Source organism: Eublepharis macularius, chromosome 4, assembly GCF_028583425.1.
Source record: "Eublepharis macularius isolate TG4126 chromosome 4, MPM_Emac_v1.0, whole genome shotgun sequence".
NCBI lineage: Eukaryota > Metazoa > Chordata > Lepidosauria > Squamata > Eublepharidae > Eublepharis > Eublepharis macularius.
The window spans coordinates 65886785-65901886 of NC_072793.1; the positions used below are offsets into that span (position 1 = coordinate 65886785).

General features: G+C 42.4%; 1 protein-coding gene across 2 annotated transcripts in view; it reads left to right on the forward strand.

The window, feature by feature from the left end:
- PRELID2 (PRELI domain containing 2) overlaps positions 1–14713 on the forward strand; it is a 55109-nt gene extending 40396 nt beyond the window's left edge. Inside the window, exons 6-7 of one of the 2 annotated variants that reach the window (XM_054977670.1) lie at positions 13000–13066; positions 13453–14713. In XM_054977670.1, coding sequence (XP_054833645.1) covers positions 13000–13056 — 57 coding nt within the window. In that variant the 3' untranslated portion in view covers positions 13057–13066; positions 13453–14713. The remainder of the gene's footprint in view (positions 1–12999; positions 13067–13452) is intronic. The other variant, XM_054977671.1, reaches the window with a different exon arrangement.
- Positions 14714–15102: the final 389 nt, after the last annotated feature.

Consider the following 15102-nt stretch of genomic DNA (forward strand, 5'->3'; position numbering starts at 1 on the left):
TACGTAACAGATGCTACGATCAGCAAAAGACAGTAGAGACCCCCTCACCTCTGCAGGAGTATACCGTATACCCTGCAGCTGTGGACAAGTTTACATCGGGACCACAAAGCGTAGCATCTAGACAAGAATAAAAGAACATGAAAGACACTGCAGACTTGGACAATCTGAAAAATCAGCAGTGGCTGAACATAGCCTAACGCAAACAGGGCACAGTATCTTATTCCAGGACACCAAAATACTGGACAACACTTCCAACTACTTTGTCAGACTGCACAGGGAAGCCATTGAAATTCACAAGCATAAGCAAAACTTCAACAGGAAAGAAGAAACCTTAAGAATGAACAGAGCATGGTTTCCAGTTCTGATAAACACCAGGCTAACAAAACATTCTATCCCCGACAATAGCCCTGCAGAGAAGATTAGCACATCAAGTACCAATCCATATGCAAAAGAACCTCCTCAGGACACAGTGAAGCCTCCCGCCATTAGCATTCCACACCCTGGGAAACTCTTACAGGATGACTCAGCTCAACCCCACCCCTCCTGAGTAGATACAAATGACCTACATCTTTTCCACACTGTGACACTGAGAGATCTCTGTCTTTTGGTGCTACACCTCTGAAGATGCCAGCCACAGCTGCTGGCGAAACGTCAGGAACTACAATGCCAAGACCACGGCAATACAGCCCGGAAAACCCACAACAACCATAGTCTTGTTTCTGTTTAACTGCGGCTGGCTGCAAGTTGTTGGCTGAAATACACAACCATCAAGAATTGTGGTCACAACCAATTTAACTGAATGGTGGCAACATTTAGAGGAAGTAAACACTGAACTCCCTTTCCCCAGTAGCCCTGTGCAGTAGCTGGGTGTGGGGTAGTGAATATGCTGCCAGCATTCAGTTAAATTGGCTCTATCAGACAGGCAGCCAGCTGGAAAGAGGAGAGAGAAGACTCAGTGTAGATTTGGGTCTAGGGATATGCAACTTGGGTTCAGTATTCCTTTTAAAATATCGAATTTTACCCAATTAAGTAAAATTCGGTATTCCCGAACTCATATTCGGTATTCCTGAACTCAAGTTTACTGAATTAATTTGGCTTAATTTGGTAAACTTTGCTAATACCCGCTGCGGTGTTTCTTTGCTAAGGAACAAAGAAACACTGTTTCCCACCTTTTCTTAGCAGATGGGAGAGGGTAGTGAGGGGGAAGGAGGAAGGGAGGAGAGAGTGAGTGGCCAATCCATGCAGGAGCTCTCCTTTTTTAAGATAGGCTAGTTGTAGGCCTTATAAAGCAAAACTTAGTCTTTAGGGACCAAACTGAGGTTCCCCCCCTCTTTTTAATAGGATTGTATAGAAATTAAGAAGAGTTCAGTTTCTAGTCAATTCTGTAGATAAATAGGCTGCCCATTTAACTAGGCTTTCTCTGCCCACTACTGGCTGCCTTATAGCCAAGCCAAGCACATTAGAAGTAAGGTTTTTTTTTTTAAATCATAGGCTTACCTGTAGATTGGGGTTCAGAGGTAGTTTGATTTCTGAAGAGGAATTCAGCTGCTTGTTACTGCGGTGCCACATACCTAAATAGGGCCGTTTAAAAAGAGATCTTCAGGTTTAGACCCACAAAGATGTGTCCATCTCCATGTTTAGGCCAACAAAGCCAGCTTTAAGAATAAGTAGGTAGGTTTTAAAAGAAACTCTCATTTTTGGCTAGGTGCTTTGAGTGGGTTGGTAATTTAATTGTTTAATAAGTTTGGTTACTAGTGAGTGTAGGCTACAGGGGACAGAAAAATGAGTGAGAGGGGACCAGAGAGGGGCCCTGGGGGAAAGGCAAGGTGTAAGATGGTTTGCAAGGCTCTCTTTCCTGAGGCAGCTGCAGAAGCATCACCCCCACCACAGGTGTCTGAGGCAGGAGCTGGCACTGAGGCTTCCCTTCCTCCAGCTGTTGAGACTCAGCAGCAGGAAGAGGAGCAGCATGAGGAGTCTTTTGGGGTACTCCTGGGAGATGTGAGTTTTCTGTCCTTTGTGCTCACCCCAGAGATCCGGAGGATGTTGGAAGAACTGGCAGAGGGGCCCACCATTGGTGAGCCTTCCCAAGTTTCCTCTGAGGTCAGCAGCAGGCCTTTCAGAGCAAGGCAGGAGGATTGAATGGTGGAAGAAGAGGAAATGTTTGTGGAAGTGGTGACTCCCCCACATCTCTATTAGAGATGGGCACAAACAGAAAAAAACCCGAACATGATGTTTGTTGTTCGTTGCCATTCACGAACACGGACTCACAAACAACCATGAACATGGCCCTGTTCATGAACATGTTTGTGGTTGGCTGTTCATGGGGGCAAGCAGGCTCTCCTCTAGCCATCATCCAAGTCAAGATCCTTACTGCACCACTCCCAGAAACCTGACCTGAGCAGGCACAAGGAAAGGTACCAATAATAAATAATAGCTTGGCCCCAGAGCTTGGCAGCAGCCCTGGAACTTGAAGGGGTAGATCCCTACAACCACTCCCAGAAACCTTACCTGAGCAGGCAGCAGGAAAGGTATCAATAATAAATAATAGCTTGGCCCAGAGCCTGACAGCAGCCCTGGAACTTGAAGGGGTAGATCCCTATCCCACCACACATAAAGAAAATTCAAGCTCCAATGCACTCTCTCTATCAAAATGCCAACAGCAACTGTCTCTCCACTGTCTGCAAACTGAGCCAGAGCTGGGAGCCCCCCTCCCCCCTGGTCTTTGCTCCCTTGCTGTAACAAATTTGGAGCTCCACACTTGAAAGGAAGACCTGCCTATCAAGCCAAAATGGGCTTAGATTGGGGGTTCCAGGGCAACAGCAGGAGTTCAGACAGAGTTCAGACAATCCCTGCCTAAGTTGCCAATGGAATTGATTGCAGGTGCCATACTGTCTGGCTTGACAAACAGCAACAAACAGCAACGAATGAGGCTTGCACCGACTACCTGTTCGTTTAGAATGGGGCCTCATGAACAGCCTGTTCACAAACAGCAGATTGGGCTGTTTGTGGCTTTTTTTTTGTTTGTATTGCTGTTCGTGCCCATCTCTAATCTCTACCCCTTCACCCTCAGCCATCTTCTTCTGCCAAGCTTAAACATGGTGTGTGGCCCGAGCACCTCACAGGAGGCGCCTTCTGAGGTGCTTGCAGCTGGAGGGCAGCATGGACTTCCCCTGTCCTCCAGTGTCTGGGACCATTTCCAGAAGATGTAGGCTCCCCCATATTCACAGTGGCAAGCACTGTAGGGTCTGGATCAGTTGAAGGAGGGATGTGAATTATCTTTTGATGACCAGCCTCAAACCACATGAGAAAGCACCACCAGGGGGAGAGAGAGAGACTATCACTACACAGCCGCAAGCAAGCTAGCAGAGGGGTTGTCCCACAACCCCCTCTGGTACTCTCCCCCCTCCAGTTTCCTGGAGGGAAAGGACACCAAGCATCTCTGCTGGAGATGTTTGGTGAACATGGCACTAGTGTGCCAAAAGGGGGGATCCAGAGGGTATCTAGGCTCATCATTTGGAAGATTGCAGAGATGATCACTGTAGGTGGGCAGCCTTTCTTTGTAGTAGATGACTTTGGTTTCTGAGGGCTGCTCCAGTTTGTCTGTCCTTGGTACACACCTCCTGCTCACTCTATGCTGAGCAGGACCATGGTGCCCTCCATTTACAGGGCTGCCAAGGAGTACTGAAACAAAAGTATCATACACTAACCGAAATGCATGCTAGTAATATTACCATTTTTTCCCCCTGTGCACACCTCTATTTGGGTCCGCTACCTGATAAATAGAGGTTAGACAGATGGTGTGTTGTTTGTGACAGTGCTTAACTGCATGTGAAGCTCAAAACCTTTAAAGGGAGGTTTAAGGTGAGTGGCAATATGTAAGGGGATTGCATAAAGTGATGGCAGTGGTGGGAAAGAAACCCCAAAGCAAAGTTGTTCTTGAGGTAAAAACCTCAGTAAGGTAGAGAACACCTGTTGCTGTGTGTGCGTGGGAAGAATTTCAGTGTGTGAACGAAGTCCTTCTGAGGGAACAATTAAGGGTGATTTTAAGAAAGTTCTGTAGAGAAGGTTACAGAGGGAATTAAGAAAAATGAGTGATTTAATAAGAAGAGATTGCTTTCTTGAGGTAAAAGTTTATGGGGGAAAAGTAAGGAGAAGCTTCAGTAAATACCCCAGAGCATTTAAAAGAAAGTGAATAGGTGTGGCAAAAAGATTTGCTGCTCCTGAGGTAAAACCAGAAAGGTTAAAGTATAAGAAGTTATCACCAAAATGGCACCTAAAAAATGAAGCTAGCTACAGAGAAAGAGGAAGGTGCACTTATAACCTCTCACTTGTATCCTCATGGATAGTTACAATATAAATTAACAGGTGTCAACAGCCAGCTAATATCTACTGCTACCCTTCAACAACTCCAAAACCTTTTCTCCCCTCATTAATGCCTTAATGGATTCCAACTCTCATTGGCTGTTCCCTGGGAGAGGCAGAGCTGGAACTAATCCTGTCTGTCACAGGGCCTTTGGCCATTTTCACAGAGGTTATTGGCCCCGTGGTCAATGCTGTTGGGGAGTGGGTTTTTTATTGTCCCCTCTGAATCATGGTGTATTCTGCACCTCCTGAGATTTTTGGGCTTTTCTCTGATCTTTCTCAAACCTGAGAAAAGTACCAAAGTTTTGGGGAAAGTTGCAGTAAAGGCTGAATGGCTACTGGCAGCCATTTTTCCTGACACTGTCTTGCAGCAACCATTTCCTCCCTCAGCCACCAAAGGGCCCTATATTTTTTTTAAAAAATTAGCACTAAACTACTGTTATATTGATATACGATTGTAACAATATGTATAGCAGATTCTCTGAATTCTCAGCTTTCATTTTCTTTAAAAAAGCAAGTCTCTAGCCTAGGGTTGCCAGGTGCAGGTTGGGGAATTCCTGGAGATTTTGAAGGTGGAGACTGGAGAGGGTTGGGTTTAAGGAGGGGAGGGGCCTCAGTGAGGTACAATGCCATAGAGTTCACCCTTCAGGGCAGCCATTTTATCCAGGGGAACTGTTCTCTGTTGCCTGAAGATCAGTTGTAATTCTGGGAGATCTCCATCTACCACCTGGAGGCTGGCAACCCTACTCTAGCCCCTTTCATTCCAGAGCTACAAAGAATGCATCTGCAAATGAAGGAGATTGAGACATCCTTTTTTAAACTGAAAGCTGGGAATTCAGAGAACTTGTTACACATATTGTTAGTATATTGACAAGACAATATTCTAGTGCCAATTAAAAAAAAACATCGCAAAAACCCAAATGGCCCAGGGGAGTTTGAGTGGCACTGCTGGGGACTAGGGTAAGAAGCTTGACATGTGGAAGTCCTGTTGCTGTGCTTTTTCTGCAGCCATGCCAGCAACGGGGAAACCATACAAGCCTGTCCCTGTGTGGAAAGAGGCTTACTAAGCCCCCACTCCAGGTGAAGGATCCTTCATCATCAGCAGGTACTTTCCACCACTGCTTGACTGGCCAACGGGGGGGGGGGGAAATGGTGGGAAATTGAGGAAGTTCAGCAGTGTCCCAACACATTGACATTATTCCTCCTGCACCCAAATGTGACATCAGCAGCACACTGCTAGGGATGCTCTGGAATTTGGGCAAAACTCTGTAGTTAAACCAAATACTAGAGCATCCCTGATGATGCACTGATGTCACTTCTGGGTACATGAGAAGTGATATCAGTGCATTGCTAGTGACAAAACGACATCTCTGGCAAGTCTCCAACCCAGTAAAAGCCCCCCACCCCCCGGCAGGTTTCCAGGGGTAACCTGGCAAACTTACGTGGAAACCAGCTTCATCTATGTGTGTTGTCCTATAGGGTGTATCAGTGTTGAGTGCTGGTGTCTTATGGCAGGGGTTTGGACAAGAAGTTTTATCTCTCCAACTTGGAATTTTTTAAATTATAAAATCCTATGCAGAAGAAAATTGGTGTAACTTCAAAGAATTGCTTTTTTCTTTTAGGAAAAAAACCCGGTGTGAATCTTGAGTCTTAAGCTGCAGTAGGAATTGGCACTAGGCAAAATAGCATGTACATACAAGCACACAGTTGCAGTAAGAAAGGATATTCATAATTTGTCAAGCAGTGGAATCGGGGAGCAGTGGATTTGTACAACTCCACTGCAGCACGACTGCTCAGAAAGTCTGATCAAAATCGATCATGCGGAATCCCCCCCATGTGTGGAAACACAAAGAAAAATCGAGGTCATTTGGAAGCTGAAGCACGGAAAACCACTCGTGTGGAATAACCCAGACTTGTATCAATCAGACAACCATCCAAACCACAGTTGGGAGGATTAGGGAAGTACTCAAGGCTCACAAGCTCTCCCCCCTCCCTTTGTGTTCCTCTGTGCTCTCACATGCCAATTCACTTCTCTGTTTATGGGATGCTAGCAACCATAGTTCTCCAAAGTGCATCTGTGTTGGGCAGTTATAGGTAGTGCTCTGCAAACAAAACTCCAAACAGTTTTGCAGAGTTGCTTCAAACTATGGATTGCACCCATTGTTTGGAGTATGGATTCAGCCTGCAAGAGCTGAACATGAGTGCTGAACTAGGCTGTAAGGAACAAAAACATTAATACATTTGTCAATTAGAAATGCTTTTAAGTTGCATGTTAAAAGGTGGATAATTTAATGGTTAGGTAAAATTTATTCTGCATTTCAAGTATGTCGTTGCATTATAAACAGTGCAAATCTTGATGTTTGCTCTCCCGGGCCAAGATTTAACTGTATGAACTTTAGTTGAAAGGACTATATTGATTAGTCTTTGATTGAGTTGTTTCTCTCTGAAAAGAGTAGTCATAATGACTTGTAACTGCCCTTTAATATTTCTTGATTCAGTTTATAAATCCCCCTCCTTCTGCTTTCCCAGCCGTCTCTATTAAACAAGTGTTCTTAAGGCAGCTGTGCTATGAGAAAGAGGAAAGGGGAAAAAGCAACTGTCACACTGTGAACATAATTGATTCAATAAATAACACTTTTAAATTCCCAAGGCAAACCTCAGAGTTTTCACTTATGTCAATTAGTGCTCTACTTAGTAAATGGTGGCAAACTTAATTTAGACTGATGGGATATGTTCGCTTGCTCTCTCTTCCTGTGGCGATGCAGAGGAGACAGAGAAGGTAAGCACTTGCCTGAATTTTTCTTAAAAGGAGGTGAATGTTTGGTCCAATTCAGAAAGGAATGTGTTGAAAATCATCACTGCCTTAAAAAATTCCTTTATAAGAAATCACTAAATGATGTTCTGATATGATTATTTAAGTTATTGTCATTGACAGTGATGCAAAGTTGCCATGGAGTTCTGTACATATGTGGTTTTTCTTGGTCCTCTGTGAAAAAGGAAGACTTTCTAAACATGGAAGTATTTTCTTTTCTACATGCACAAGATCCTGAAGAGAGCACAAGATCCTAAAGTTCAGTGTTTCAACAAAATCCACAATTTGGAAAGACATAGCCGCTCAATCCATAGGGGGCTACAAGGCCACCTTTGCAGGATATTGAAGTTTGATATCCAGATAGGATTTAATAGCAAGAAACACCTCTAAGGTAGCGGTACTAGTGGTCCATAGCTCCAAATGGGTTTGACCTGTCATATAAGGCAATTCATAAGTTGGATGACAAACTTGCTGGTTTTTGTTGTCTCCTGTGAGTGACTGTAAAAATGAATGCAGGAGGGGAGAAGAATTATCCAGCAGACCACACTAGATAGCTAGTGAGTTATATTGAGCTTGGAGGCTCTCAAGTTATTCAGGTTTGCTCTGTGAGGGATCATCATCTTTACATTCTGTTTCCAGGCAACCATAACTCATAACATAGACATCTGGAAAAGGAGAGAGAAAGAGAGCAGGATACAAACCCAACTGGTAAACAGAAGCTGACCGAGCTAAACATAAAATCCTGAAGAGGATGGATGTCTTAAGTGCTAATGCCTCAAAAAGTACCACATGTAAGATTATCACTGAAATCTGCCAGGCCATTTAAATTACTGCATGCTTGCTAAGCTTCTTTGGAGATCTTGGCCATTTCCACACTACTCACTTTCATTCGGAATGCCGCGGAACGTTGCCAAAAAAGCACGGAAGATAGCGTTTTCTCGTGTGTTTTGCACGATGTCGCACAAAACTTGCTCGAGAAAACGCTATCTTCCATGTTTTTTTCACAACATTCCACGGCGTTCCGAATGAAGGTGAGTAGTGTGGAAACGGCCCTTGATAGGAAGAGTAAAGAAAGGCTCCTTTAGAAACGTAAGACATTGCCTAGTAATGTTTTTGACAGACAACTGTATGATTCCATCTGGGAACCTTCCCTTCAAGATACTGGGCTGAGTAGGGCAGACTCTAATTTTGGTGTCACCTATTGCTAGCCCCCTCCCCCCCTTGGTTTTCTCCCCCCCTATCATGTAGTTGAATAGGTCCTCTTGAAATATAAAGTATATAGGCCTTTATGAACTTTGGAAGCTGGTCATAAATAATTTGTTATCTTGGAAATTTTCCCTTCTATTCCTTCATTATCTTGTTTTTCTTATTTGTCTTGTCCAGCTCTCCATATATTCTATTTGGTAATGGAGATGCACATTTAGATATAAACTGACCAGAATGAAAATTAAACTCAAAATGAAGTTCCTCTTTTATGTAGCTATTGTAGCGAATCCAGCCTGAAACATTAATGACAATGTGAAATATTTAGAAATTTTTGGATCGGACTATTTTCTGGTGCTGCCTCTGGAGTTTAAAAGGATCACAAAGAAGGGAAGATGGGAAGAGTGGCTGAGCAGACATATTGCGGACGAGTATGCTTTCTTAACTTCTAATGATACCATCAAAATTATGCTAATCTTGCCAAAGAAGCACTTTTGTCTTTCTAAAGTAGTTTATGATTGATCAATGACTTGAGTATGTGTGTATGGATGGCTACATACATATCTTCACTTGGATACTTTTAGTAGTGTTTGGAGCCAGTGTGGAGACAGAAGGATTACCAAAGCAGTTCACTCCCTTACTGACCTACCAGCCATGGGTTTAACCAAAGCCTGTTGCTCTGTGACCGGGAAATTTGGTGAACTTGACTGGCAGCTTTTATTAGCTGATGCCAAGCAAGTCTGCTTCCCAGTGCTTTTGGGCTTTTTGCCTTCATCCCCATTTACCTGTAGCAAATAGTTCTTCCATCTTGCTGACTTACTGTACGTTATTCTCATTGGCATGCCTTAATGCACTCTTTGGCAGATTTGTGGGAGTTCCTCAGGAGCAGAGACAGTGCTTATGTGGAGCCCAGATACTCGGTTCTATCACCCTTTTGTTTTTTTGCAAGCTTTACACCAAACCAAGAGCCTCTCTCCTAGTTACTTTCCTTAAACATTATATGGATTATCACCTTTTAAATATTCTTGTGGGTAGACCAAAGCAGTTATGGAAGCTGCTGCTAAGTATACTTGATTAGCTTTGAAATGCAAGCTAAAGTTCTTGCATCTCTTGCTTAGTTTTGTATTTTGAATTTTAATTATAAATTTTTGAAGAAGTTGGATCAAATGTCAATATCTAATAACTCTTTGCCTTGTATATGTTCTGTTTCTACTAATTTTATTTATATAAGACTTAATCTGTTTTAATTTAGTTGCAAAACTTTTCCTGTTCCTAGAGAGATATTTCCTACTAATAACAAAGCCCACTGTGGAAAAAAAAATACAACAGGCTCTAGAAAGGGGAGGGCGAGCAAGCAGGCATTGCCTCATGCTCCACGCCTGATCCAGGCCAGGTGAAGGGGAGGGGCAGGCATTGCCTCCTGTTCTGTGCCTGATTCCAGCAGGAAGGAAGGGTGGGCATTGCTTCCTGCGCTGTGCCTGATTCCAGCAGGGTGAAAGCGGGGGGTGGGCATTACCACCTGTTCTGCTCCTGATCCTGTCCGGGTGAAGGAGGGGGGCAGGCATTGCCACCTGCTCTGTACCTGATCCCAACTAGGTGAAGGGGGGGCAGGCATTGCCACCTGCTCTACACCTGCTCCCAGCTGAGTGAAGGTGGGGGGTGGTCATTGCCACCTGCTCCCCTCCTGATCTCAATTAGGTGAAGGGGGGCAGGCATTACCAGCTGCTCCATGCCTGAACCTGGCTGGGTGAAGGCAGGGGGTGGGCATTGCCACCTGCACCGCTACTGATCCCAGCTGGGTGAAGGAGGGTGGGCATTGCCACCTGCTCTGCTCCTGATCCCAGCTGGGTGAAGGCGTGAGGCGGGCATTGCCACCTGCTCCGCTTCTGATCCCAGCTGGATAAAGACCGGGGGCAGGCATTGCCGCCTGCTCTGTGCCTGATCCCAGCCTCGGCTTTCTGCCATGGTGCACTCTCTGGAGGGACAGGCTGCCTCACCTGGTCTTCCCTCCACAGCAATGCCCTCTGGTGGCACACCAGGGTAGGAAGTGAGTTGTCTGGAACATGCTTAGCCTTTTTTATAGGAGGATTATTGTGAAATCCAACAGTCTATGGGCTTTTGGGACAGTTCCTGAATAAAGTATGCTTATACTAGGGAATGGCTACCTAAGGAACAATGTTTGCTTGTTATTTTGTTTTCTCTGGTGGAAGGCACAGCGGCAAATACTGTTTTGCACAAACTGACATATAGGTAAGCAGCACTGTAGGTGAGTTGGGGGGACTGTTTTCAGTGATAATCCCTGGCAATAGGCAGCAGTTATCGTTAGACAGAGGCAACTTGCATATAGGCAGGAAGCACTGCCAACTCTTCCTGTGAAAGCAGATGCCACACTTGTCCCCTCCCAGTGATAGACAGCATCTGCCATGCTGACTTAAGGTTTCTGCACTGCAGTCAGTAATAACAAAGAGAGACAGACTGGGGCAAGACCATACTAGGCGCAAATGATCAGTGCTCAAGATAGGTCTGAGATCTATTTGTACTGTTCTTTGGAAGCAGCCGTGGAGGGCAAGTCAAGCCTTTTTTCTCATGCTGATTCCCCAATATGAGTCATCCTCCCCAGAAAGAAAAAAAGGCAACCTCCTGTCCACATATAGAGAGAGCTAGGTGGGGGGAGATTAAGGGGAAAATCTACTTTTAAACAAGAGCTAGTGTAGTGTCATAGTTAGAGCATCAGATTAGAATCTGGGAGGCTGGGTTCAGCTCTCCAGTACATTGCCATTCATGTAATCTCAGCCTAAGACAATTCACAGGGTTGTTGTAAGTATAAAATGGAGGAAAGGAGAATGATGTAAGCCACTTTGTGTCTCCATTGGGGGAGAAATGGGTATAATGAAATACATATACATACATAAGAATAAATTAAGAATTTGAAAGGAAAAGGACATCAAACCTTCCAGCTTTTACACCTTATCTTGCTTCATTCCATTTTTTCCCAGCATTTTTCTCCCAGTGTACCTCATTCTGGAGATACCATAACTAGGCTGGGAGAAAAACATAGAAACTGATGACAGAAAGGTAAAGTGCTTGAGGGGGCAGTATTTAGCTTCCCTTACCTACATGCTCCATTTTTGTTTAAAAATATATTTGTTTAACTATATGATGATTGCTTAGATGTGAATGTGTAGGCTCATGCACAAGTAGTCCCGTTATTATTATATCTAATAGTAAGTTGGCTGGTCCCCATACAGATGAAAGCAAGAAAACCAGGCCACCACCAGACAAGACAGGGGCCTCTGCATATTCGGGGGATTCCTCAGAAATAAAGAATATGTGACTGTAAATTAACCAAAAGAAATACCCTTTCCAGGTTGCCTGATAAGGAAGGACTGAATATGGAATGCTAAGAGAACTGAGTGTCAGAACTTAAAGAAAAGAAGGGGCAGCAAATGTAGGTCATCAAAGCACAGAGAATTCTGGAGGGTGGGATATTGGTTGGTGGGATTTCCAAATTGTCCAGTGATTCCTCACAACCCTCCTGCTTTATGTATACCCATTACTACTTTCTTGAACTGCTTACTGCACAATCCTATCACATGTCTATTCAGGGGTAAGAAGTCCTATTACATGCAAAGGGGCTTATTCCCAGGAAAGTATGTGAAGCCTAATTGAAGCCAGTGGAATCCAGTAACTACTATAATAAGATGATAAGGTATAATAAGAATATATATATATATTCATATATAGATTAGCTCATTAGTTTACTGACTTTTGTGATGAGAAGGTCATGTCTTGTGTTTATATAGTTCAATGCAATCCTAAGAGAATTTTCTTGGGAGTAAGCCCTATTGAATAGACATGAGTAGGATTATAAGTAGACATGTTTAGGATTGCACTATTAATCTCTCTGGATTTACATGGCTAAAAAAGAAGAACTGGAAGCAAATAAATAATGGAGAAATTATGGTTTCTTAGTCACCTTATGTTTCTGAGTGATGCTCCGTGTTATGTTCTAACCTAGAATACAGTGATGCTAGCACATGATGCACTCTTATTCCTTCCTTTTCCTCTCTAAATGGAGCCCTATACGTGCTCTAGTTACCCATATTATTGATCTGTTGTTAGCACTATGACTTAATTGAATTGTAATAAAAAATAAACCATTTATTCTAAATGGTTTGACTAATCTCAGACTGCCTGGATAATCTCTAAATGGAGTATTCCATTTCTTTTTTAAAATTTAAGTATAAACAACATCATACAAAATTACAATTGTATGATAATGTTATATAGTATAACAGCCATAATTATGATAAATTGTAGTTTGTACCTTAATTGTACCATCAGTTAATGCTTAACATTAATTTAATAACAATTTCACAAATACTGGTATTAAACTAAATCAAAGACTGCCCTGTATGATATCCAATGTTTACTTATTTTATAATAGTTATTTCATCTTATTATCATTTGTTGTATAATTTTATTTCAGATTATTTCCTAAAATTATTAATATGCTTGTTGAAGTATTCCATTTCTGAAGCTGTTGGACATTAGAATGTATTTCAGGTTTAGTGAAATATTGACATGATGGGCAAAATTACTTGTCTGTGTTCTTTGTGCAGGGCATTACAATCATGGAGTCACTTCTACAAGAACAGTTTGGGAGTCCATTTTTGTGATGAACAAAAAGTGAGTATGTATATATTGTTTCTTGAGTTACAGTAATGTGATAAAGAGACACAGAGGGGGCTCAAGCTCAGAGCCCATGCTGTTCACACAGAAGTTCCCTTCCATCTCCAGATAAAGGAATTCAGTTAGTGTTCAGGAAGAGCTTTTCCTGCCCATGACCTTCAGAGTTGCTGCAAGCTGAAGTACCCAAGACTGGGTTAGATAGACCTAGTCTTACTTCATATAAAGTGGTTTCACTTGTTCATGTTGTGGCTTTAAAAAGTGGCAGTAGAAAAGTAATTTCTTCAAGTGTTCATGGAGGACAATATTTATAGATTACAAGTAATGTTAGAAAAAGATTGGTTTCTGATAAATGCTCTTTGGCATGATTTTTTTTTGTCTTTTAGCAGAAGAAATCACAAAGCTTGAACCACAGCATATGTCCTTATCCTTGGAGATGTTTCTTGAAATGTAATGGGTTATCATTTTAATGAAGGAATGAGTGGAGGGCCAAGAAGATAAGGGCCAACACACTATTTAAGTAATATAATGAAATTGTATTCTTCTAAAATCTATGCATCAGAGTGATCATGGAGTACAACTGCGCCTTTGTGCTTTAAACTCTGAAATCTATGCATTCAGAGGAAGTAATTAAAATGAAGAACCAATCCCCAAGCCTGTGCTTCTCCAGAAACACTGCCAGTACAGAGGAACAACGGGGCAACTGAAACAGCAGGGACCTACAGACTGTAACTTGTTTATCACGTCAGGCTACCACATGAACATTTTTTTCTCAACTCTAAATACTGGTTTTCTGCAAAAACTGTTAAACTCCACAAATATTATACTTCTCTCTCAGGTATGTCTCTAAAATGTGAATAACTGTAAAACATTACCATTTTTCTAAGTCTGCAAAAGCTTGAGGCCATAGATCTAAAAATGTTTATGCAGTTCCACACTAACCAGGGCTCCATCATTTTAAGTCCACTGAAGTCAATGGGCTTAGAAGGTTCTGCTAAGGACAGCACTGTTAATGGATGATGAATTGCTATAGCAACACTTTTTGGATGGTAACTTTGTTCTGTTTTTTCCCCCTCTCACTGGTGGTAAGATTAACAGGTAGGTTTTAAAGTACACTCAAAATAGTCATCATAATAATTCATTAGTTTACTGATTTTTGTGATCAGAAGGTCATGGCTATTCCTCTTTCTTGTGTTTTATAGATCTGTAACTCTTTCAAACAGGGTATATCAATTATTTGGTCTATAGAAGATTTTCAATTTACCTGAATACCTGTATTTGAAATAAAAGCAGAGTCTTAAGCCTTGCAATAATTACTTGCACAGCTGGATCTGGAGGGTATATCACGTTGCTAATAATAAATACTGAAATGTCTACTTTTATAAAAATTTCCCGTGTTGGGATGAATTTTGGTAATACTATAAACAGAAGTGCTGGGCGGATAGTTAATATCTGCACTGAAGTTGTATCTCCTCTGTATTGGATAGGTACCATATAAACATGACATGGTTTGTTGGATGGTGCTTAGGTAAACAACCAATATGATTATGTTAAAAATGTTTAAGTCTTGGTTAAATAAAATATACGTTTAGTAGTAGCAGGGAGGATGCTGTTTTGTCATAAATAATAAAACCATGTCCTTTTCAACCTTGTCACCTGCAGTTTTATGAGTGAAATTGCTAGAGCAGCCTGGATTAAATTTAGATTTACCAGGCACAGCAGTTATGTCAGGTCATTTTTAATTCATTTCCTTCAGCAATAAGCCAGCCTAACCAGTCATTTGAACAGCTATTTGACAGCAGGCTAATGGGAGTGAAAAGGGTGCCAGCTGCCCTGCTGGCTGCCTCTCCCTTTCTGATTTTCCCTTCCTTGCTAACATGTTGATGGTAGGAAGAGGAAATAAAGATGAATGTTTACAAAGGTGAGTGTGAAAGAACCTACTGAGCCCTGCTAGCTGCCCTGCCTACCCACCTAGCTGTTTTTTGGGTATTTCTTCCTATGCTTCCACATATAAGGTAAGTGATGAAATAATTGAA